At 40.0% G+C, this 26,215-nt stretch overlaps 1 protein-coding gene across 1 annotated transcript; it reads left to right on the forward strand.

Moving 5' to 3' along the window:
- Positions 1-16,408: 16,408 nt before the first annotated feature.
- On the forward strand, positions 16,409-24,447 carry C1HXorf21 (chromosome 1 CXorf21 homolog). The gene is made up of 2 exons (XM_030958881.1): positions 16,409-16,546; positions 23,571-24,447. The coding sequence occupies exon 2, from the start codon at positions 23,572-23,574 to the stop codon at positions 24,445-24,447; it is 876 nt and encodes a 291-aa protein (XP_030814741.1). The 5' UTR covers positions 16,409-16,546; position 23,571.
- Positions 24,448-26,215: the final 1,768 nt, after the last annotated feature.

A 26,215-nucleotide genomic window follows, 5' to 3' on the forward strand; every position in this document is an offset into this window, starting at 1 on the left:
AGCTACTCCATGCTTCAAAATCCTTAACTGAGATACTTGGTCTTCTAGCTTCCATAAAAGATTACTTACTGCAAAATTTACTCCTGAAACTATACACTGCATTGAAGACACACATTAAAAATGAGTTAGCTTCCTACTGTTTTAATAACAACTGTACTTTGCTAGTTTGTTGTTTTTTGTTTTTTTTTAATCAAGTGAGCTAATCTAATTAGTGCTCCATAAGTTGATGATAGGGCCAGTTCACATAGGCTCGTTCTGTACTTTAGCCTTAAGTTAGCAAAGGCAAGGCAACTGCTGGTCATAAAGGACATCATTTCCCATCTTTTTTTTTTTTTTGCACTGCACAGTGGATATTTCCAAAAATAGGCTTTTGTGAAACTGCTGCATATGATAATAAGATTGTATATTGCTCTAAATACTGATATTTGGTAGTTTTGCCTCTACATCCTCATTGGAAGTTGAAAATTTAGTGGTGTACACTCCAGACTCTGGTTTTCATATGTGGTGAAGATATGATTAAAACCAAGAAACATCAGTGGAACTGCATGAAGACCCTGAGATTGTTGCTACAATTAGTTTAAATTCTGTTAATCCTGCACAAACCTGAGCTCTTGCATCATGCAGAAGAACTAAAGCAAAGGAATAGAATATAAAGTTTCAAGTGGGAGATGCCATATGTCTATAGGGAGTACAGAAGGACAGTTTTTATTAAAGCATACTCTCAAATATATGTTCTACTAAGGAAAATACATACTTAGTAAAGAAAATATATCCCATCTTTTTAGTTTTCAGTTTGGTGATGGCATACTGAATTACTGTGCAACACCCTCAGATAGGAATTGAGAATTCAGCACTGATTATGATGATGTGACTTAGTCATTTACTCCAGCTAATTAGATGTCCTCAGGAACTGTACATTTGTCTATGAACATCAAAGGGTTTTTATGTATTATCTCTATGAAACCTCTTGTGAAAATGTAATGCCTATGGCATTTTTTTACAGATATGGAGGTGGGCCTGGAGCAGCTAAATTACAGGCTAATGGTCACTTGGGAAGTGCTTAGCAGAGCAGAGGTAAAGCACAGCTTTCTCTGAGGTCCAAAGGCATTGCTTTCCTTGGCCACTGCCTTTCTCAGGAATCAGTAACTGCACTTCTGTTGCCCTCAGAGAGGACAGGACAGAATAAGCTGGTAATGACTGGCAGAGGCAGGATTCCACAGGGTAAGTAGAGCTAGCCTCACACAGATTCTAAGGGATGATGTTTTTACCACTACCATCCTGATCCTGGCCATGCAGTTTCTGCTTCTTGTGCAAGGGGTCTGGTTTTTACTGGATCCTTTTTTAAGTCCTCTGAACTCATTAATATGGCAGAAAACATACCCAGACAAAATAAAAGTGGATTGTTCTCTGCCAAGAAGTTGAATTGACTCACTTGCTGTAATGAGTGCCAGAGCTGGTGGAAAAGCAGAGCTTACCACAGCAAGGAGCATGGGAAAGGTTAAGAATAAGTAGGAGATGATGTGGAGGAGACTGGGGACAGCATGAAATATTCAGCAGCTGCAACCTCTTAGATTTCCTCAGCTGCTGACAGACCTCCAGCCTCCATATCATCAGATCAAATGTTAGCCATCTATTAGGAAATTGTGGAGATGTTAATGGCTGCGTTATTATCATGAAGACTAGACTGTACTGTCTGCTTTTGAGAGCAACTTTAATACACTAATGTTTTCAATTTTACATCACAAAACAAGTGTACCTCTCATAAAACTGATGGGAGAGCTCAGCTACACTGAGGTCCTCTGGAGATTCTTTATGCTCCACTTACAACAGAAGGCAAAATGGTGTTCGTTACCTGCAGGTGGAGTTCTGGGGGAGTCACAGGTAATGTACAGACAGCTGCTGAGAGAAATGTGTTTGCTTGGCCCTGGGAAGCGAAAACCTAGGGGACATCTCACTGCTGCCTATAACTTTACCTAGTGGAGAGTATAGAGGAGATGGATCTCTTGGAATATCCGTGAGCATCTTGTTGTATGTAAATCACCCAGGTTTTGTATGCTTTTGTTATTAATGCTGTTTTAACGTTCATTTTCTTATCTCATGGCTGTTCCCAGTAAATCTTAACCTGTAATCTCTGCCTTTTGTCTCTCTTGCTGGAGTGGGGGAGGGGAATGTCTTGTGGTTGTCTTTACAGTGGGAATACTAAATTGAGGACTAGTATTCCTAGCCCATAACAGCTGGAAAATACACCTCACCAAGGCTGAAATGAACACCAGCCTTGCTGAGCTTCATAAAAGATGCCTTGCTTTGTTTTACTGAGAACTGAATTGCATTTGAAATGAATCTGAGAGATATTACATATATTTTTTTTTTCCCATGGTTGCCAAAGCAGAACCTCAAAGCTGTGCTCATGGAGAAAGAAAGTAACAACCCTGCTCCAGAAAAAAGAAACTCTCAGATGTAATCCACTAAAATAAACTCCCAGCAAAACACAGAGAGGAAGATAACTAAGCTATCAATGAAACTGCCCAAGAGAAAAAGGTTCTTTAGTAGTGGAGGATAACTGAGTTTGTGAGGTAAACTCAAAAGTATCCTGGTGAAAGTATGAGAAAGCTGTGACATATCTAGTAGATATCATTAAGGCAGAAAGCCCTGTCACCCAAAGAGAAAGTGAATATGTGGACTGATCTTCAAAGACTGAATTTGATATTTTGATGATTTATTGTTTGCTTTCTGAGCATCTACTGAGACCACATATTTTAAGCAATACTCAGGAAAGCTGATCTAAGAATGCACTTTCCTGGTGCAGTGGTGGAGGATCATGACACACAAAAAGAAGACGGTTTTCTGAAACAGTGACCAGTTCAGCTCTTCTTGCTCCAGGCCTGGAAGGTGAGGATGAACTGCTGACCTTACTGTCCTGATCCAGCACAGACACCAGGCCTGTGTGAGTCCTGGAAACTCAGGATAATGCTGGGCTTAACAGCTGCCTCTGTCAGACCCAGCTGGTTTACAGGCAGACCTGCTGGGAAGGGTGCTGGAGCAGAGGTGAAGATAAGGGGTCTTTCCCTGGGATGACTGTAAGGTAACACTTCAGTGGGAGCATTGCAGGCAAGCTGAGTGCTCAGGTTTGCGTTCTGGATTCTAAAGCACAGACACTTGTGCAGCAGGAGGTATTTCTTACAGGCTTATATTTACAGATGGCTTGACCTCTGCTATCACTTATGGCTATTTCAATAGGTTATTGTGGAGTTCTACACATGGTCAGATGATGTTGAATTTGTACATTGTCTGAATGGTTTCCCAACAGCAGGTTCCAGTTTGTCCTTAATGTACCTCAAAACATAGTTTCCTGCCCGGGTTTCCTGAGATGAGCTCCTGAAAACTGGCTCAGGGCTCAGTGGCTCAGGGCCTTTGACATTTCAACCTATCAGTGGTTTGTTAACAGAATGTGTGTCAATCTTCATATTACAACTCCTTATCAACTTCTAATTGCAGTAATGCTTCTGGTCCATTATCAGAAGAGCTTACTCATAGCATTTGGTTCTTTCCAGGTTACAGTGCTTTTTTGCAGGAACAGAAGCTTCTTAGGGTCAGAGTGAGAGCTGGGGTGGAAACTGTTCCAGCTGCCTTATTTCTGAGTCATCCCTGTGAGTACATTGACTTCTAGAAGCTGCATTGATTCTTCTATGTAGTTTAATAAGATTCTAATGAATACAAAAGAATGATTTGTCCATATTTACTCCTTATTGAACATATTAGGACAAAATATAATAGGGGCATAGATAAAATCATAAGGCTACATGTTCAGGTGAAGAATGTCAGTGTAACACTGGTAAAATTCATCTATTTATTGCAGAAGTAGAAAAATTAACTTTGTAACAACATAAGTTTCCTGTTATTCCAAGATAAATTTATATCGGTCTGTTCATTCTGTATGAAATTATACTTTTGGTATAATAATACAAAGAAATTAAATTGCTAACTTTAGCCTCTTTTATACATTTGTTTCTACAGAGACTCAGCCTGAGGCAACACACTGCTCAGCGTTTCATATGCTGTGTATGTAGTTCGTTCTGTTCTATGGAGAAATATTTATCTAGCTAACGAGCAAGACACTGCACAGTGAGTGAACCACAGCTAAATGCTTCAAAATACTTTAGGAAAATTCTTGCTCCCCCTGCAGTCAAAGGAAGCTTTTGCAGTGAATTTAAGAAGGCAAGGAGATGTGCCTGTCTCCTGTGGATGCCCTAAAGTGGGCTTGATGTATATGTTTGCTTTGCTTTAGCACTGCTTACTTAAAAAAGAAACAAGATTAAAATTTTAACATAAAAATGAGTTTCTTTCTGTTATCTTTGCTTACTGTTTTGTTTGCTGTACTTTTGTAAGCAACATGAAAACAGTGAATAGAAAAGACCTACATCCATGGTGTATTTTCTACAGACTTCTCAGATGATGGAGCACCCAAGTCTGCTAAAACAAAAAAGAACTGAGGGTATTAGAAATCTTGGAGGCATCTGAAACATAGGCAAATACAGTTCTATTTATTCACAATAAATGCATGATGTGAACTTTGAAAATAAATGGTATGTACACTAAATAATTATAGTTAATACACATAGATGTAGATATATACATAGGTATAGATATATATATGTAATAAAAACACAGATAAAGTTTTGTATAATATAATAATTCCAGATATTACATTAAAATAACATCACAATATACATCAAATAGCATAAAGTAGTAAGTGGCTTTCTAATAGTTCAAGGCCATTATTTCAGTAAAATAATTTAGGTTGGGAGTGAACTTAGAAAGTCCCCTATCACCCCCTTCTAAGGTTGAAAACACCATCTGTTTTTTGCCTAGACATTCAGTTATGCTATGCCTTCAGTTGCAGAAGACACAACATCCAAATAAAAGGGTTTTTTTTCCATATCTTCTCCAAAAAGACTGATTCCTATTTTCTTTTTGCCTCTTCCTCTTTAAAATTTTGCAATAGTTAGAAGTCTGATATAAACACAGAGCTCTTCTGTGTCAGAAATGCTGTTTTCCTTATACACATCAGCAGAAGGTTTAATTTTTTTGTAATTTTGACAACTGACACAGTGTATGTAAAACAAGTGGTCCCAGCTAACAAAGTACATTTCTCTTGGGAGCTTTGTGGGCAGGAGAGGGAGGATTTAAGAAAGCACACTAACTTTTTGCTGTGTGAAAAGCCCTCATCAGGTAAACTTTAAACAATCAACCTCACAGGGAAATCTGATACGTAATCACTCACTAAGGAAGAGGCTGTTGTGGAAGAAAGGTGAGAAGATGCTTTCCTTGGATGTGGTGTGGCCTTCTACACATAGAGCAGAAGGTGAGTGGATGCTGTACTTTTGCCACAGTTGCTCTGCCCCTCATTTGTTGGTTCAAGTTCCCAGGCTGTCTTGATTATAGGGAATTTCACCAGTTGTGAAAAGTTCATTCTGCACTTTCATGAGCAATGTTCAGTTCATTCACTTCAGAAGACAAAGAATGAGGAACTGGGCTGTGTTCTGCAATAGAAACAGTTCAAAGGTGGAGTGTCCATTTCTTACCAAATCTTATAAATTAAGTCTTATCTCTTAATTCAAATGTTAACAGGTTCAAATGCTCCTTCTGACCTTTGTGCCTTTAAACATGCACAGTGTCACCTGAGGCAGGTCAGTCCAATAATATTCTGTGGTTTTGGGCCTGAGGGTTGGAGAATTAAGGAACAAAAAAAAGAAAAAAAAGTCAAAGGATATTCTTTCCAGTCTTCAGGTAAAACAAGTTCTCAATTCTCAAGTGGTTTCATAAGAATATATTTTTTAGAGGACAGGACAAAGCTCCTTCCCTCCTGCTCTACAAGGATACCCACAGTTCCTCATGTCAGGTTGATGTTTATTGCATTGAGAAACATTCCACCGTGTAAGAGGTATGTCTTAATCATCAGTAATTGAATTAAACACTTAAAACAGCAAATGGGGTTTATTTCTCCTCCCCTCCCCTGTCCTCCATAGCTGCCAGGGCTGTGAGTCAAGGTGCTGGTAGTTTGTCCTTTTCCCTGGGCTGCTCCAAGAACCTGCAGAGTTAATGGGAAGTGTCCATCCATTGCTGTGCAGGGCCTGCTCAGTTCATCCCAGAGGTCACACTGCTTGGCAGCAAAGCCAACAACTGAATGGCCAAAATTGTCTCTTCTCTGTCCTCTCCTTAACCACAACTGACAGGCAGCAAGGCAGTGACCAAGCAGCTTCTGCTCTTTAGGAGAGCTTGTGCTTCACACTGAGGGTACAGCTGAGTCTGCAAAGAAGCTGTGGGATGTAACTGGGGATATGTGCAGATATGGCATCCAGAGTCCAGTCTTCTCTTTAGAATGACTTAAGTGATTTAAACAGTTCAGTAAAAAATAAGCCCAACCCTTCAGGGTGTCACTGACGTATTTTATGAAAATCCTTTCGCTAGGATTTTTCTCCTGAGAAGCCTCAGAAAAGAAATATAAACAATAACTATGTGATGGCTGTGGAATGTGGTCTGGAGATGGTTTACCAACAGGTGGATCTTTGATTGGTCTCATGTGAATTGTTTTTACTTGATGACCAAGCACAGGTCCAGCTGTGTTGGGACTGTGGTCAGTCACGGGTTTTTTATCATCATTCCTTTGCTAGCCTTCTGATGTCTCCTTTCTATTTCTTTAGTATAGTTTTAGTATAGCATTTTCTTTTCATATAATATATATCATAAAATAATAAATCATCCTTCTGAAACATGAGTCAAGATTCTCATCTCTTCCCTCAAACACCATCACATCAGGGTAGTCATCAGAGACCAGGACCACTGCCCTTAGCAGCTGTATTTTAGAGTTCCTCAGGGCTACCAGAGAACATTGTCAGTAATGTGCCCTTTTTTCTCTCCAGTCTGTGGGTGCTAAACAGCCTGCTTTGACAGCAAGCAGCCTTAATCCTGCATTTTGCCAAAGCATAATAATACGGGGTTCAAAGTACTGTTCTAGTAAAAGGCTAGATACAAATTTCCATGGAAATTGATTGCATCATGTATCACACATGGCTGAGTCAAGGATATTGTGAAATATTTCCCATTTACTGGTAATAGTAAATCCATAGCAAAATGTGAATTATGCTCTGTAAGTGCTCCTTATCATGGTATCTGGTATATATAATTATTTTATTGACCTCTTCTATTATTTAACTTTGCCCTGTCTGACTTAGCATGAATGGTTCTTGAGTTTGATGATGATACAGATATCTGATAGATCACTATAATTTTTAGGTTACAATTTCTGTGTTGTAAATAATGATGTTTGTGCAGCTTGATGTAAAGTGAGATTAAAAAAAAAGAAGAAGAAATCGCACAAATACTAAACATCTCTAATTTCTGATGATTTATTTCATTCTTCCCTTTACCAGTAGCTTTACCAAGTCATTAAAGATGCCTAAGATGAAAATAAATATAAACAATTTAATGGAATGAAAAAAAAGGAAATAATAAATTTTACTTGACTTTACAGCCTTACATTTTTTCAACATTTCTGTAATGCCCAGAAAGATACAAACATTCCTTAATACTGATTTAGGAGTAATCCACATTGTTCTGATCTATGTTTCCTGCCTCTTACTGGTTTTCAGAAATTTCTCTGCTCTTTTGGGATTCTTGATGCCAGCATTCATACCTTTCACTATGGAAATGTAATTATATGGCCTATGGCCACAGTCTTTGGTGTTTTGCTTAGTGGTTACTGAAATCACTTGAATTTTTTCACCTTTTGTATGATCAAATCCAAGAGATTGTCTTGTTTCCCTGGAAGTGTTATGTAAACCCTTGCTTGGTATTAAGTGATTTTACCAGTTGAGAAAATTAGTCATGTAATATTTAGAGATCTCATTCAGAAACAGAGGATTTTGGCAGTGTTGCCAATACAGCCCCAATTCTCAAATATCAAATGTTGCTTTGAGGAAAAAAACTTTCTTTGCCTTTAGTTTCCATTTTCATCCTTTGTGGTTATTCTGCTACCTCTTTGTCTAGTTTTATATCCAACTTTCGTCTATTGTGTCATTGTGCTTACTGTCACACATATTTGTGTATTTCATTGTATTGTATTCACACATCAATTATGCTGCAGTAGCAGCAAACATTTGCAGAGAAATATTTGTTGACTGTTGTACCAAATGCTGTATTTTCTGCCTCCTTCCCATTTAGGATCACAGACCGGCTGAGGCAGGAAGGCACCTATGGAGATCATCTGGTCCAAATTTCTGCTCAAAGATGGGTCTGTGGGAGCAGGTTGCTCAGGATGGTGTCCATTTGGTGTTGAGTATCTTCAAGGCTGGAGCAAAGTGGAAGGATCAGCTCTCTCAAACTGTGAACAATGCTCTGCCTAAGATAATATTGACCTTCTTTCTAAAATGACACATTGCTGGCTCATAATTTAAATTTTTAAATGCTCTTATTTCCAAATCTTTGTATTGTTTCTGTCCCAGTCTTCCTGGATATGTATATATGTTTTCCATAAGTCCCCTAAATACCACACCAAATATTTCCACCACTTTTCATTAACTCACTGAGTTCCATCTTAAAGCAAATATGTTTGTTTTCTTCAGAAACCACGCTGGATCCATATTTCTGAAATTGTTTACCTCTTATTCATGTAACTAAATAATCTTTCCCTACCGGTCTTCCTTGCAAAATCTCAGTTGCAGCCTCCATCTGAAAAAGCTTCCCTGGTTCTCCATGCCTGTCTAATTGCTCAATTTCATGTTTTTTCTGCCCTTTTCCTGTAACTATCTCTTTCCAAATAAATCAACTCACTGACCCTTTGCTTTCAAACTTCTTTTCAGAAAGTTTCCCATTAAAACATCCCTCCCTCTCACTTCCTTTGGCAGGTCTTGTGCCCCTAGATAATACTCAACAGCAGCAAACTGTGCTGAACATAATTTCTTAGCAAATGGAACTAGTGATTTGTCCACTAGTGATCCAGACCCTCACATTTTCTGCTTTTCCTGTTTTTCTTCATTCATGGCATAGTTGCCCAGGATTACCTAACTCAAAAAAAAAAAAAAACCAAAAACCACAAAACGTGGGCAATGATGGCTTCTGCTTTGCATGGACCAAAGTGCCGGAGGGTTTTCTATAATTATTTTGTTAAAAACACTCAGCAGATCAATTGCTTATTCTATTGCTACTCTCTGACAAAATTTTCAAATTAATGTTACTGACATAGAATTTAGAATAGCTGTAAAAGTTGACTGCTGGAAAGATGGAAGAGTAAGAAAATGAGGAATGTAGAAATCAGAGTCAAATTAAGAGCCAGTACTTGAGGAACAAAACCCATGAAAATCACCCAATTATCATGGGATGGCTCTACCTAGATATTACAGATATGTGCCAATGCAACTAAAGAAATCAGACTACTGTAACACTTCTTGGATTTCTGCAATTTTTGGTACACTGCCATTTTGATACACTAATAAAAAAATTTCCCTTCTGAATAGCCTGACTGCCTTCAATTTTATTGTCACACAGATGTGTAGTTAAAAAAAAAACTAAAAAAAGAAAGCCCTTATCTATTGTTCAGTCCTGTTTTACAGATAACAGCTCTTTGCATGACTGTAAAGCCTGACCACTAGTGGGTAGTTGTCACTGAACCAAGAAGTACATTAGCAGCTGGATGCATGATTTATTTTTAACAAAGACCCAATGCAAGCATTTTATCATATGTCAGCATTCTGTACAGGTAGGCAGTCTTTCAGACAATCTTTATTGTTCTTGGAAATGACATTTGAAACGTTTATAATATAATTAACCAGTTCTTCCTTAGGAATATCCTGTTTTATCCTAGAGGGTGTGTGTAGCCTCAGTGGGAATGTGGCAGAAAGCCAGGAAGAACACTGCAAGTACTGTATTGCACTTGTCCTGCAGAGATGAATAGTCTTCCTTGTCCTCAAGTTGCAGCCAGGTGAAAGAACAAGGTCCTCCTCTCATCAGCTGGGATTTCCTGAGGCTTAGAGTTTATTAGATCTAGAGACCTGCTGAGAAGGCAATCATTAGCTCACCCAGAGGCAAGAAAGCAGAAAAATATTCTTGTGAAAAGAAAATCAAGTTCTGTCAAAATTGGTAAAACCACTTCAGCTCTGCTGCCCTCTCCCTAGGATGGTGTGGGCTGCTGGAATCTCTGCTTTAGATGCTGCATCTGTAAAACCACTTCTTCAACAAAAGGTGGAGCAAAAATATTTCCTTCCCAACCTACAGGTTAGTTTTATCAGTAGTCCAATGGTTTCCAAAGGTTTAACACCTTTCTATCTGATAAGTAGGATGCAATTAGCTTCTATTTAATTAAGTGAGCATGTGTGAGTGATAATTTCAGACTTGTGAAGCCAAGAATGCAGTGTAACATCCCTGCGGGTTTCCTATGATAGGAAGTGATCTGACATAGTCAGGAACTCAAGCCCTTTTTTATTCTGCAGGAGATGCCTTGGGTTCAGGGATTTGGGGTAGCTGTTTATTTGTGTGATACCTGGAACACTAATTTTCATAATTTCTATTTGCTATGCACACTCAGGTTTATAAATTGTTTATTTTACATTGCTGAAATGATTTATGTGAATTTCAAGCATTTAAATAAGTTTTCAATGTATGAAAACCATTAAATACATCTAAAACTGAGATAAACCAACAAACCTTCAGCGTATAACAACATAATTTGAATTTACAGAGAAATTATACATCTTGAGCAAAAATCACCCCCCCCCAAAAAAAAAGTAATTGCTAAACTTCCTGTCTAAATATCGACTTTTGAAGGAATGATGAGGCCTACCATAACACAAATTCTGTGAAAGGATCAGAACTAATGTGTGCATCCTGGGAAGTTTAAAAAGTGACCCCAGAGGACTGTCTAACAAGACCTGGAAGGTGCAAACATGAGAGTTATTGGTGCTGATAAAGGCTTTTGCTGAGCTGGGTGCCGAGCTGGGGAATAATATGCTTCATTGCTTGAGGAGTAGTTGTGGTTTGCACTCTGCACAATGTGCTGAGAGTCAGGCTCCTCTCTGCTGCTGACTGAAGTGCATCAGACCCTGGGGTATTTCAGCCAGCAGCACAGAGCAAGCCATGCACAGTATCTGTGGTGTGAATCAGGATTTCAGTAAATATATTTCTATGTATCTGCACACTGTAGACCACCTTTTATGCATGTTGTTATTTGAGGATGCTAAAAAGTAGGTGGCATTTAGATGTAAATATTCTTGGTTGGTTTAAAACCATCAATTTCTAAGTTATCATGGTATTAGTTAGGAGACAAAAAAAAAAGATAAGAGAAGTTTTTGGCTTCTGGCCAGACACAGACAATGGAAAGAGAGCAGCTTGCCCAGCTTGCTGCCTTCTGATGCTTTACAGGATGATTCACGCTCTGCAGGGCTTAAAGGCTTATGTGCCCATGTGTGGTTATGCATGGAAACCTCAGGATAGTCTCTGCCATCAGTGGGATCACTTGTACAATAATGTACTTTGTTCAGGATACATCAGTGACCATTTGTAACCATTAAAACAAAAGGATATGGGCAGAACAGTTTGATTACTAAAGCAAAATAAGGGGCTATGAATGAAGAGAGGTTGAGATTAAAGGGAAAGATTTCTGAACTGTGGCAAGATCAATCTCCTTGTTCGTGTAAATTAGTGAGAGAAGAAAAGAACATGAACTGAAAAGACTTCACTAATTGGCTACTTGTTACTACAAAAGATCAGTGCTGGGAACATAATGTAGATCAGCTTCAATATGCTATATCCAATACTGTTATCTCCTCCCAAAGCAAACTCCCCTTGGCCTTGGAGATTTTATCAGAGGGTGCAATGTTCTTGCTTATAATTTTCTCCTATCAAAGGCCTTGCTTTCGTTTCCTTGATTTGTATATAGATTGAACCTGTAGCAATGTCTGCATATAACTAAACATATATGTGATCCACAGAAGAGAAAAGGAATTTAACACAGGAATAAATTTTATATTTAATGAACTAGAAGGAGCACCAAAAGCAGCAAATGTTCCCTATTATTATCCTATTTGTACTTGAATTACAAATGCCTCTGTAGTTAATGAAAAGATGTAGTGATGAAACAGTTTCTTCATTTTGAAGTATCATACTCTGGGTGCAGAGCTTGATGGATATAACTACATGAAATGTGCTGTGCTCCTTGAGTTCCTGAGTTAAGACTCTGGGCCCCAAGGACAGCCGGACTTCTCATTGCTGTGTGGGCAATTACTGGCCATGGACAGCTGGAAACAGCAAAATATGGGTGGGCACCAAAACTCCTTCACCTTTTCTAGAATGGGAGGGCTCTTTGTGTATCCATGGTCTTTTTTTCCTCCTTGGAAATGCGTGGCCAAGAGAACGATGTCACAACCACTTTGTTTTCCACACAGCAAGTAAAGGGCTGGAGTAATTAATCCAGGAGACTCCCTTTGGCCTGAAATATCTCAAAACCGGACTTGGCTGACACTCATTTGTAAGATAGGAATCCTCACATTTTACTTAGAAAATTCTACTGATTTATTTTCTACTACCAGCAATAAAGGAAGATGAAAAATAACTGTGTATGATGAAGGTTCGTCCCTGTTTAAAGACGGCTGATTTACTCAAATATTTGATTATACTGGTGCAATGAATGCATTGAAAACTGGGTTTTCAGTTCAAATGAAGTTAAACTTCCACATACACTGGAAAGCTTGATATATGTGTGATTTTGCTGCTGTAAGGAATATAAATCATTCATTATTGTTGTTATGATGGAGTACTGGATAACATGCTTATCTCCTTCCCATAAAATCTTTCCTTCCAAAGATCAAATGGTTTGAAAATATCCCCTTTGCCCTATTGCACAAATAAGACCTACTTATAAACTAGGTTAGAATTTTAAGGTGGTATCTTTAACCTTTTAAATTTCAAAGTTTGTGGGTAAAGGTACAGACATACCAATTAAGAATAGAGCGAAAATAGTTTGATAACCAGAGAGAGCTTACTGTGTACATACTTGCTTGAGTATATGTACAGTCAAATTGATTTATTCTGTGCACTTATTCCTACTATTAAATTTAACAAAAAGCTGTGGAATATTGTCTTATCAAAAGATCCCAATTTATAATTTCTAGAATATAAACATTTCACCTGCAAATGACAGGCAGCTGTCTTTGCACTCTCTGACCAAACAGGCCCAGCCTAAGCAGAGACCAATCAAAGCAGAGTGAGGGCAAACAGATGGCACATTTGTCTTGAAGATACACTCTTGAACTGAAATAAAAAAACTAAGGATCAGAACTACTTAGGATCAAAATTAAAACAATTTCCTCAAGGAAATTCTTTATGAGTAGAATAATGTGGTAGAGAAGGAAACATGGTAATTTACTTGAAATGTTTTTTTTTTTTTTGGCAGGGGGGAGGCGGGAGTGGATAGGGTTACGCAGTCTTGATATATTGGGTTTGCTGTAGTGAGTTACACTGACAAAAATAATTTGGCATGGCCTCACAATGAGGCCATTTACAGATGAAGAGACTGACTGAAAGATTCCCTGAGGTACTGAAGCTTCCTTCTCTTTCACATCTGTTTCACTGGGCATGGGAGGCACAGCCCACGTGGGGATCTTTGCAAAAGGGGTCAGGTGCTGGTGTGTTGTACCCAGCCCATTCAGATCTGGATCTGGCCCTCAGAGTGCTGCACTCAGAGCACTTTATAACCCACATGGCAAAAATTCATACAGGACAGCTTGTTAGCTGAGGAAAACTCTTCCAAGGTCAGGAGTGAATCTGGAAAAGGTCATTAGAATAAGTGGGTGTCCTGAAAGCCTAGACTGTCAGGATGTTAATGTGCAATTTCAGTGACAAGAAATTACAGTTTTATATCTCACTTCCATAGGTACACAAGCTACCGTGCAGAAATGCAGACAATGTTTGAGTTCTTCTAGAGAACTGAAAACATTCCACATGCATGACAAAAAAAGGTCACTTATTTTTATGCAAATCTAGGTGTCTGAAGATAAGTCTTAAATCCATACTTAGATAAATTTATGATAGTAGATTGATTTTACAGTGCTTCTGGATAGCTGTGCTACAGTGGCAGTAGAAGCACTTTAAAATATCTGTCCATTTGTATCTTCCTGGGGTTGTATGGATTTAGATTATTAAAAAAATATTTTGAAAACTCTCGACCATTACAGAAATGTTTTTTTATACTACCAAAGCTTTCTCCCAACAGTGTAATAGAAATATTGAGCTTCGGTGAATACAGAGCTCCCTGGATCTACAGAAGAGGTAAAACCTCCCAGAGATTTATTTCTTGCTTTCCTCAATGCATTTCATTCAGGTAAAGAAACATGGAAAAAAAGTGTTGGGCCAGTATAAATGTGACAAGGCCTGAGATTGGTCCATAGTACAAATGAGAGATCAGAGAATAAATTGCAATAATGTTAATATTAATATTAATGTTAATGTTAAGCATAAAAGAGTTGGCCTGTTATGACAGTAGCTTTGTTTCCACAGTGTCTTGATTTGAAAACACAGGTGTCTGCTAAGGAAGGCAACAGCCTCCCCTGAACTGGAAACTGTAAACCCCCTCCCTCCAAATTGTTATAAATTTGAAATTAAGGGGGGCTCTCAGGCAAAGACATGCTAGCAGGAATAACAGTTCTTTATTAGGGAAGAAAATAAATAAACAATGCAGTAATGCAAAACAACACTGACAAAGTCAGAATATGACCTGACACCCTGTTGGTCAGGGTGTTGGTAGCAGTCCAATTGGAGATGTGACTGCAGTCCTCCTGGAGTGTCAGGTGTGGTTCTGTTGGAGCAGTGATGCTGCAGAAGAGTGTACTCTTCCTGTGAAGATCTAGTGCAAAAGGCAGCTGTTCCTCAGGGAATCCAGTGGAAAGGCTGTTCTGGTGTCCCAAAATCTCAGATTATATCCAGGTAGGAATGCTTGGTTCCTCCCCCTGGGCATAGCATCTCCCCATGGGATGATGTAATTTTATCAGTCATTCAGCAGCATTCAATGGCCCATTAACAGCAGGTATCTCCCCAGAGGGAGGATTGGTTGTGGAAGAGATAGAGAAAACTGCCCAGTTAACAGAAGATAACTGCCACACCTCTAACAGATGGCAAATAGAATGCATATTGCCTTGCAATCTAGGACACACAGGGAGAACTTTTACAGCAAAGATATCTGATGAGACTTGCATTAAACTGCCAGTGTTGTCCAGTTTTTGTGCTGGTCCAGTTTTAGATGGTGTTGACCCTAGCATGGCATATGACTGGGTACAATATCATTTGTTAAACTGCTGTATGAATTAGCTACAAATGTGTAGGTAGGGACAGAATGACACTTGTACTTTTTTCATGCCTATGTCTAAGAAGACTTTGGAAGAAGTCTTTGGTATTAGCCCCAATCATATGTTGCATCATAGTGAATATTTAGGAAAATGACATTAACAGAGGTATTGTTTCTGACTGGCAGAGTTGGAGGCTTCTGAGAAAACCACAAGGTACTAAATGAGGAAGTTAAAATTCACTGAGAATTAAAATATATCTCTAATATATTTTTCTTATTATTGCAATGTATGGATGTGTAATGATGCCTTTTAAAGCAAATTCTGTATATCTTATTGGGATCAATTCAAACAGTCCAGTTACTTGTTTCAAACAGTATTTGTCTTCTGCCCATAAGGAATATTCCAACAGCAATCTCAAAGCCATATTCACTCTTCTCACACCTCACACTTTCTGGATGAATTCCTGCTTGCCCCAGGTATTTTCATCCACTGCACCTCCCAAGACAAACTTCCTGGGTATGGTACTGAGTGCTAAAACAGAAGAGGCCTAACTTTCAGATGTAACTCTTGTCCTGGCAAGTGTTGTCAAGTTTGCCAAAGCAAAACCTGAGAAAGCAGATGCACTGTGCTGCTTGGTGGAAAATTATATGTACAAGGGTCTGCAGACAACAAAGTAGGCCTGCTGTGCAATGAGTTTCTGCTTTGGCACCTCACTCTTCCAACCTATTTGGCCTGACAATCTTGGTCTGTCAAGATGTCTCGCCATGTCAGCTAAAAGGAGAGTGATGGCTGAAATGGGGTGCACTGTGAGCTGCCAACAGATGAACAGTTTCTCTAAGATTGTTCTGAGCATTTGACTCACCAGGGCTTTTTCTTCTTACAACAGTCCATCTGCCTGGACTGAGAGTTTTGCAATCAGCTATTTTAACGGTACGCAGTTTCACAATGAAGTTTTGTTTGGACATAAAAGAGGAAGCGAGTTCAGCGTGTTGCAGTTCAGTCAGTTATAAAACCCCCTCATCTCCTAAGGGACTTTCTTTCTATACTTCTTTGCTATAGAGGATTAGAAGTAAAACAGATGTTATCTTAGAAGTGTAATTAAAAAGGAAATAAAAACAGAACGTTGCATTTTAGGGTAGGACAGACCCACAGGAAGCTTCAAACTAGTTAGAAGACATCAATTTTTCTGTACCTGGTCAGCTGCTGTATCTTTGGAGGTAAGAACTAAAATATACTGCATAATATATAAATGTATGAAAATGTTTCCCTTGCTTATCAAAGTGGCTTGGTTCTGTGTGTGTGGCACCACAGCTGATAGCTGGTAGAATGAGAATGCATGTTCTTCTGTTTTGAATGCACATGTGTTTGCAGAGTCTCAGCTTCTGCCCACAGACACTTACAGCTGCCTTAAGTGATGAGAACATTTCTAAGGTGCCATTCTAAGGTGCCATGTTCACAACCATGACCAACTGTGGTTGCAATGAGACTTCAAAATGAAAACAATATTTTTTCCTCTGATACTTCTAAAGACTTTTCATAAAATCAGACTAAACAAGTTTTTCAGATTTTTTTTAAAGTGAACCTTACTAGCTGTGTCACTTTTGTCATAATTAGGATATTGTCATTGAAATTTCTGTGCATGTTACTATACTGTCTAAGTAATGTCCTCCAACTGGAGTACTCTATTTTCAGATTATAAATAAAACCAGGCACCAAAATAGATTAATATGGGCATCATATTAAAAAAAAAAGTTCATAAGAAAAAAGATGAAACTTCTCTGAGAACACGATGATGTTAAAAATAATAAACAAAGAAATGCATTTTTTCCAGTTCTCAGCGAATTTCCTGGTTCGCTGCAAATTCACAGCTCGACAAGGGTATACATGCACAACATACCTTCTCCACTTCTTCACTCCTTCTGGGAAACATTCTCATCCTTTTCTGTCTTTCTTGCTTTACCATTTATTCTTTTAATTTCTAGAAAGTGTATTCTCTTCTGTAAGAATTCATGTCTATTTATTGCCTCTTTACTTCAAATGCTTAGATTCAAAATGTTGCAGTACACGTAGTTCAGTCATAACAACTAACAACTCATTAAAATTAACACAGACATCCAGAGACATGGAACTATTTCCACCCCAGGAAGAAAATTATAAAAGCACAGGGTAGAAATATTATGTAGTCAAGTCTTCCTTATGAATGTGGAGCCTGATTCTTTCCTGCTTCAGATTCATGCTGTTGTTTACAGCTGTGGGTATGAGATGTAAAATGCTATCCAACCAGATTGATAGGGTTGTAAACCAACTTTGTACAGACATAGATGATGAAGGAAAGTGAGGAAAATGATGAACCAGGCTTGGTCTGTATGATGTTTTAAAGAACTTGAACTGGGTGGAAAACAAACTTGAGTGGTAAACTTTGAGAGCTCAAGAAGCTATATTTACCAACAGTAAATACAGTTTTCATTGTATTTTTATGGAAGTATGTCCCCCACAACTCAACTTAAAGATACAACAGCACTCAAAAATACACTGAGAATGTATTTGTTTCTAAATTAAAGAAGCTGAATGCTCCTGAAACTCATTGCCATCCATTTCACATGATCAAAAATTGGTAGGTGTTTGTATAACAAGAGCATTCAACAGTATAGTAGACTTCTTGGGGAAGATGTCTCCCCTCTTGCTTCATTTAGCCTGTCCTTCCAGCAGATTCCCTCATACTCTTAATATACAGGATTATTATTCTTTCAAACCTACTTGTTCCCCTCAAACCAGCCCACACTCCCCCATGGGTGAGGTACTCAAGCTTTTCTGCATCTCTTCAACTGTTGACGTGTGAATAAAGAAGATGAACAGGGCTTATGTTTTCTCCTGTGGGAAGAACAGAAGATGAGAGTCAAGAGAGACATGGGGAGGGGACAAGAGTGGTTTTGCTCACAGGGACTGCTTAAAGAGCCTCTTGGTACATCTCCTGGTCCCCAGATCTTCCAGAGCAGCAGCCTCAGGGAGAGGAAATTACAAATGTAGTGGGCAGCAAAACCACCCTCTGGCTATTCATCTTCTCCTCTGCTGTGGGCAAAGTGAGCCACTCCTACATCAAACAGCAGCCACTGCTATTGTAGAATTATAGTCAGAGAGAAGCATAAGTTGGAAAGGACCTCAAAATATCATCTGGTCCAACATTTCATCGGAGAGGAAGCCTAGATGAGATTATGTAGTGTCACTCATGCATCAAGAATGACACAGGAACAGGTGGGAGGCAGTATTGTAGAAACAGCAAAGAAGCTTTATTCAAGAGAACCTCGTGGTTTATATAGAGCGATACAACAGATTCTATTTGATTGTCTAACTAACAAAAACATCTTCCTCACACGCTGTCCTTGAGAAGAACAGAAAGATGAAGTAGAAAAACACCACCTGCAGATTGTTTATTCTTAACAAGTTATCACACCCTTACGACTCCCTAAAAATTCTCACAAGCCGCTGTGAGAAACCCTTACCGTTTCTCTCTGTCTGTCCCATGGCATCCACAATGTAGAACTTTGTCCAATCCCACCTTGAAAACATCCAGCGAAGGGGACTCCACCACGTCTCTGGTGAGGTTGTTCCAGTCATTGATTGTTCTCACTGTAAAAATTTCCTTCTCTTCCCTCTTATCCCTGGGAGCACTGGGGATATGGTTTAGCAGTGAATATGGTGGCACTGGGTTAATGGTTGGACTTAGTGATCTCAGAGGCCTTTTCCAACCTATGTGATTCTGTGATTCTATTCCAATGCAACTTGTGCCCATTACCACTTGTCTTCTCCATGTGGCTACTTGTGAAGAGAGAGCCTCTGTCTTCTTTGCAGCTGCAGACACTGGAATACTATGATGACCTGTCCCCTTCCCCATGTCTTTTGTCCAGGGAGAAGAGTCCTAACTCCTTCAAACTTTCCTCACAAGGCAGCTTTTCCAGCCCTTTGACCATCTTCTTGGGCCTCCATTGGACCATCTCCAGTCTGTCCACATCTTGTTTGAAATTTTTGGGACGAGATCTGGATGCTCCAGGGCAGCCTGACAAATGCTGAGTGGGAAGATCCTGTCTCTATCTCAGCCAGCTGTGCCCTCATGGGTGCAGCTCAGGATCTGATTTTCCTCGTTGCTGCAGTCCTGCTCTGCTGGCTCAGGGTCCCCTTGTTGTGCACCAGGGCCCCCAGGTCCCTCTCAGCAAGGCTCCCCAGGCACACAGGGCCTGTGCTGGGCTCTTTGGTTGTGCCATCCAGTGCAGGAGCTGCCACTTGCCTTTGTTATCCTGCTGCTGTTATTGCTGGCCCACCTTCCAGCCTGTGCAGGTCCCTCTGTAAAATGTGTCCATCTCATCACACAATTTGGTGTCATTAGCATTACCTTTAGCCAAGCCAAATGAGGTTCAGATACCAAAGATCTGTAGGTTTCAGGCATTAAGGAGAGGCTCTGCTTACCCATGTGCACAGCTCATTATACTGCCTTCTTCACTGTCCTGTTTCCCCACGCTGGCTGCACTGAGGCTTCCTGGGAGCTGTTCCACACTAGCCCCAGGGGAAGGTGAGATATGGGTCCTGCAATACTTGTAAGCTTGCTCTACAGACTATCCTGCTTGCCAGGACTCTTGCATGTGTGTCTGGCAATCTGAGGAGGACCCCACACCTCACTGAGGAGATCTGTTTGTACTGGAAAAATGTCTCTTAAAATAGGGAAAAAAATACTACAGACAGATCCATAGGATTTGAGTTCCCTCAAGACAGGGAGACTGTCATTGAGAATCCCATCTAGTAAATCAGCTAGAACTCAAGGTATACTCTGTGATAAGAGTTGAGCTCCAGTACCCAGCAGCACAACTTTAATGCCATTCAGAGCCCTGGTCAGGGATCTGAAAGCCAGACATATGCAACACAAGATTGTCTCTTCTATGAGTTTCCATCCCCTCCTTTTGCAATGCAGAAGAATGTCCCTTTCCCCACTGAGCTGTAATCCCAGTGGGCATGATGTTCTTTCCATTCTCTCTAGCAACTTTTCATCTTGCTTAGGTTTTTGAACAGGACACAATTTATGATATCTCTGTGCACATTTCTCAGGCTTTCAGTAAGTGTTTGCTTATCCTGAGCCAAGAACTCCCATTCTGTTTTCCTGCTCTCAGACTGTAATTTGAGTTCTTGATGCAAACATTGGCACTGTCTACAAGCACTACAACCAAGCAAATTTGCTGCCACACACTGGTAATACCCCTGGATTCTCCATGTGACCTTAAACATTCATCCTGCCTTCAGGCTTTTCTTCTGCTGAAGAACTGAACAAAAACCTCGAGCAAGACATAGGAGTTTCTAAGATCATCTGACTGTAATAAAGACTATGTCAGATAGAAAAGACAGTGTAAACCAGGCAGTCTTCTCCCTCTATCTCCACTAGGCTTAGAGAGAGTGTAGTCAGTGCCCATTGCCTGGACAGTAGCTACACAAGGAAAATTCTTTTTGTTTACCTTACACGCAAAATGTGTCAGATCAGAATTGTAAAAAGGTCTGGTTTTCCTTGTGCAACAAAAAGTTATGCAATTATTTTCAGGCAGATGCTAGTGAAATCTGGATTTAAGGAGCATGAAACCCAAATATTGAAAGACATCAGATATAATCTCTGTGCCCTTGGAATCCTGGTGTGCATGGAGAGGGGATTAAGAGAAGAGGCACGAGAAGGGAGAATTAATGAAAACTGCAATCCTTATCAGATTTAAAATGCAAAAATTAAAGGTGGCACAGTTGCATGACAGTTGGAGTGCTGGGATAATAACTTGTCAGGTATATATTATATTAAGTACTAGGACAAGAAACACCAGAGATACATGTACCTCCCTTTTGCATTCATGTTCTCAGCACGCCTATCAAAACTTCTGTCAGATTTCCTTGCAGAGCTGGGAAGAGCTAGATCAGTGTGGCAGCCTTTGCCAGCTTCAGAAGCCAATCTTGTAACTCATTCAGCAGAACACAAAACTCTGAGCACAATGAGACCCTAATATTTTTTTTAATTTGGTAATTCTTTTGTTTCCACTCTTGTCTCAGTGTGCTCCAACACTCTTAAAATAAGCATAGCAGAATGCAGTGCAAAGAAATGAAACTGATGGTTTCATTTCCCCCTGTAGCACCTTATGGCAGAAACAGCTCACATCTGGGGAGCAGGAAAGACCCAAGTGTCACATGCTGCCTGAGCACAACTGCCTTGCCCATGTTGGTCGAGCAGTGGACAGGCTGTATGTTACATTTCCACTCATTTCTCCAAATCCACCTTAAAAATACCATACAAATGAATGTATAACATTTCCAGATTCAAGCTAGCCACAGTTAGTGGTGACTTTGCAATAAGGACATCTGGGCCATGGATGGAGGAGGGAAGGGAGGGAAGGGAAGCCTTGGCAAAAGGGGAACAGAAGCAGAAGACAGAGTTGATAACCTGAGCAGCTCTAACATTTGGCTAAGATTCCTATGAGTGCACCTTAATTACAGCTAAAAGCCAAAGCAAGACAACAGCAGCGTACTACAAGAACTGCCAAGCCCCAAACATGATTTTCCCCACTTCTGTGTAAATAGGTCACTTTTAATTAAATGTTACTGCCTGTGGGAAATCTCACACAACTGGCAGCAACAAAGAATCCAGGGTCACCAAAGCAAGTGTTTGGATACATCTAATTCCCATTAATATTTCTGCCTGAAGGAAGATTATTTTCTCTTCACCTTTCTCTTCAACCTTCTTCATGGTGTGGAAGTGATTCCCTTCTCCCAGGAAAAGTCTTGTCTCACACTGTGTCCTCCCTAACATTTATGCAAAGTCAATCTCCATGCTTAGACAGGATTTAGCCAACAACTATTAATGCAGCATTTTGCATTAGCAACGGTGGCACATGAAACCTTTACTAAGAAATGAGACTACCTTCACTCTTGCAAAAGACTATTTGTAGTATATAAAGAAAAAAAAAAATTAATAATTTTAATTTTAATTTATTTTTACTTTAAATCTACTTTCTCTTTGCTGGACCAAACAATTTCTTTAGACCATTTTTCCCATTCATTGTATCCTTGACATCTGTTAAAAAAAAGACAGAGGTGGATTTAAAACAGTTTTTTTGGTAGTGCAGCTGCCAAAGCTTGGGAAGAGCATTTACTGATGTGCAGCATGTGTGTCCTTGCTGGCAAATCCTGTCTTTAATTACTAACATTTCTATGCAGCTGGGTCCGAGCTGCCTGCTCAGAGAGTGGAGAGAGTTAGTGACTGCTGGAACCCAACCGTGCTTTTGCATGCAATGAAAACTGATTCCAGAGCTGTGGTATGGCTAATGCCGCAGTGAAAGAGCGAGCTGGAGTACTTCTGAAATGTGCACTTTCCTGTGCATTGCACTGAAATCTGTCTCCTCAAAAGTACCCTGCAGATATCTATGTCTAGGATCTAGTTTAAGATCCTTTTATAGCAACTGGAGAGTGATAAGCAAATCTAGGACACATTTAATTTCATTTTGATTTAGGTGTCTAAGCCAGGCCAGATGAATCATGCCTCCAAAACGTTTTGCTTTTTCCACTGACATTTTCACGTATAAAAGTTAGAGACAACTAATTCCTTCCTGATTGTAATGCAGAAGTGCAAAGTGCAAATTTAATGGTCTGAGATTTTTTAATGAAAAAGGAACCGCACCTGCAGTTGTTGATTAGTCTGGAACAGAAGGGGTGATACTCTCAATATGAATCTCAAATCACCAAAGTTCAGAGGCAGCTGACAAACCACACTGAACAAAAGTTGCTTCAGATCATATTAGAGAAAGGGGGAAACCCCTGACTTCTTAAAAGTATATAGGAAAAAGGGGGAAACCCCTGGCTTCTTAAGGAGCTCCAGGGCAAAATTAGTTTTTAGTGTAAGCTATTACAGTAGCTATTCCACAACAAAAGACTTCTTGTCCCTCTCTCTTGCCATTGGATGCATTGGATGTGCAATAAATGGTGTTATACAGGATATGCTTTGGTGAGATTCAGCACAGCAGGGACACTGGCTGGTCACATCACTCGCTGACTCAAGTGCCCAGTAAGGCAGAGACATTCCTGTTCATGTCCAAATTGGAGCCATCTCTTTGCAGCTAGCATCAGACTGGCGAGTGCAATCACAGCTCAGGGAGTCTAAAATGAACTTTTTGTAATTAACTTATTCTTATCATTTTTGTGTCTGCTGGTGGTTCCTTTCCCTTGGAGAAGGATGCTGTCAGAAGGTTACCTTCACAGAATCACCTACCTGTGGGAAGACCTGAACCCTGCGCTCTACGAGAGTTTGCCTGATGAAGGGGTGTATGAAATGAGCTCCATTAGTTATTCTTCCACAGGTGAAGCACAAGGAAAAAGCCTCCTTCAGAGTTGCAGATCTGCTGGCAAGCACATTTCCTCAGTCTGCTCCAGAGGCAGCAAGCACAGCAGAAGGCAGAAGGACAATCTCCCACATCCTGTGCAGCACCCAACACCCACAGGGCAGCCACCTCCAGCTACGCATGTCTGTGAGGAGCTGACCAAAAAAGTCACCTACCTGGTTCCACCTTCCTGCAAGAGCATTTGCAAGAACTACAATGATTTGCATATAGCTGGGGACTACGTGGTGCCAATAAGCTCGGTCACCACAGATTTTGCTTGTGACAGTGGCATAGGCCCATTCTTGGAGTCCTCAGAGATTCCTCCGGCCATGGAGTCCGTGAAGGCTCCCCCCACGAGTGACACCACGCGCAGGCCGGGCCAGGGCCACTCCTCGTGCTGGCGCCTGGCCAGCCTGGGGCCCCACCTGCAGCCCCTCTCCGACTCTGCCCTCAATGACTACCTGGAGCAGAAGCTGCTGGAACTGTACAAGCAGTACATCATGGACAGCACAGCCAACAGGGCATCACCCACCCAGATCCTGGCCTCGGAGCTGATCATGACCAACGTGGATCAAATCAGCATGCAGATATCACGGGAGAGGAACATGGAGACCGTCAAGGCCAAAGACATCGTCATTAGCCGCTTCTTACAAATAGCCAGTGGGAAGGTTTCCTCAGAAATGAGCACACCTACTCTGCATATCTCCCAGTACAGTCACATTAATGCTTAGAGTTTGAATGTTAGAAAGTGTTTATGTTCTTCAAAGTCGGTTTTTGGTTTAAGATACTTTCTGCTTAATAAAAATTTATTTACCATCCACCACTTAAATAAAACCTTTCAGTACATATTAAATGAGTAAAACTACCTGTATTCCTGTGCTGTGCAGCTCCTATTGTGGGCCAGTAAGTTATTTTCTTTAATTTTAAGTTTTTTAATAAACTTCAGACATTAAAAAAGTTTCACAGAAAAATGACTAGGAGCATGTGAAACTTTTCCAGGTGCTCAGGTGTTCACTTTCTGCCCCACATACTTGAACAATAATTTCAAATTTCCTCTTTTTGGCATCTACCATCCTACCTCTGGGTCTGTGCTTATGCAGGCTTACAGTCATGTGAGGACAAGGAAGCACAGTGATGGTACAGCCACAGAAATAAAGAATTTAGGATGCCATCCAGTTCACCGCCCTGCCCTTAAGGGCTTTACTTGAGGACATGCCTCACAGAAGGTTTTATAGTTTGTTCTTAAAGATATTAAGGGATAGACAGTTTATAGACCTTTCAATGCTAACCCTAATTATTTAATTGGTGTCTTCCTGTTCAAGAGTTACCATCCCTTTTGGTGAAGCACAAGCTCTGTTTCCAAACAGACAGCATCCCCCAGAGTGTGTGTGTAAACCTGTGTGCTTTGCGCTGGCTTGAACCCTCACAATGAGCACTGGGGACCTGTGATCACAGACAGACGCCACCTTGGCCAGGTGCTTACACACCTGACACTGTGGAGGGGTCGTGTGGGGACAGCAGCAGTAATAAAGGGAGGAACAGGAAGGAAAATTGACCTTTGTTATGAGAATTGCACGTTGAAGGAAAAGGGCTACTCCAAAGCCCGTTGGATTAATGTGAACAGTGCCCTGGAATGCAGAAGAAAAGCTGAAATGGAGCATTTGACACCGTGACTGAACACTCCTTTTGATAGGATTGTTGTATCATAGGTCAAGGTCATTTGAACTTGATGTATTTCTAACAGAAGGTCCTATTTTGTAAAATTTCAGCAAGTCTTAACAAAGAAGAAAACACCAATAACCAGAGCTGCCTCATGGCAAGGGCTGGTACCTACTCTGAGTGTTCATAATGTACATTGACAACGCCAATTGGTTGAAGTTCTGAGTATCAGTATAACATAAATACTAATTTATACTAAATATTCATAAAATTATTTCATGTTATTGTTTCTACCATGCTGTTTTGGCCTTTGTGTGCTTTCCTCTCCTGATTTATTTATTTATTTTATTTAAGGCAGGTTTTTATGTATATTTCAAAAACAAATGTAAGGTGATAAACACACCAGTTTATTCTGTTGCTGCTGTTTTTTCCAAAGGTTACTGAGATAGCCCAGCATATTTTCCTGCACGTGCAGGTAAAAAAAAAAAAAAAAAAAAAAAGTTGCCATGAGAACCTGTGATGCTTAAATCCAGAGAGTGTACCTTTATTGCCATAACAGCCTACCCAAATATTATTATTCAGCAATTCAAGACAGATAATTTCTGTCATGCAATATTTCTAGACTGTGATCAAATGCTACTTACAAATAATAAAAAGGCTATTTTTAGGGGAAAATAACAATCATGATAATGCATAGGCACACACATACATTCTGCATGCAACATCCATTACCAACAACCTGGAAAAATGACTTCCAGAGGAGAGCAAAAGCACGGAAATGTAACAGCTTTTATATCCTACAGATACAGATTCAGCCTTTTCAAAACACTAGGCTTTTGT

Source organism: Camarhynchus parvulus, chromosome 1 (assembly GCF_901933205.1).
Source record: "Camarhynchus parvulus chromosome 1, STF_HiC, whole genome shotgun sequence".
In the NCBI taxonomy this organism is placed as follows: Eukaryota; Metazoa; Chordata; class Aves; order Passeriformes; family Thraupidae; genus Camarhynchus; species Camarhynchus parvulus.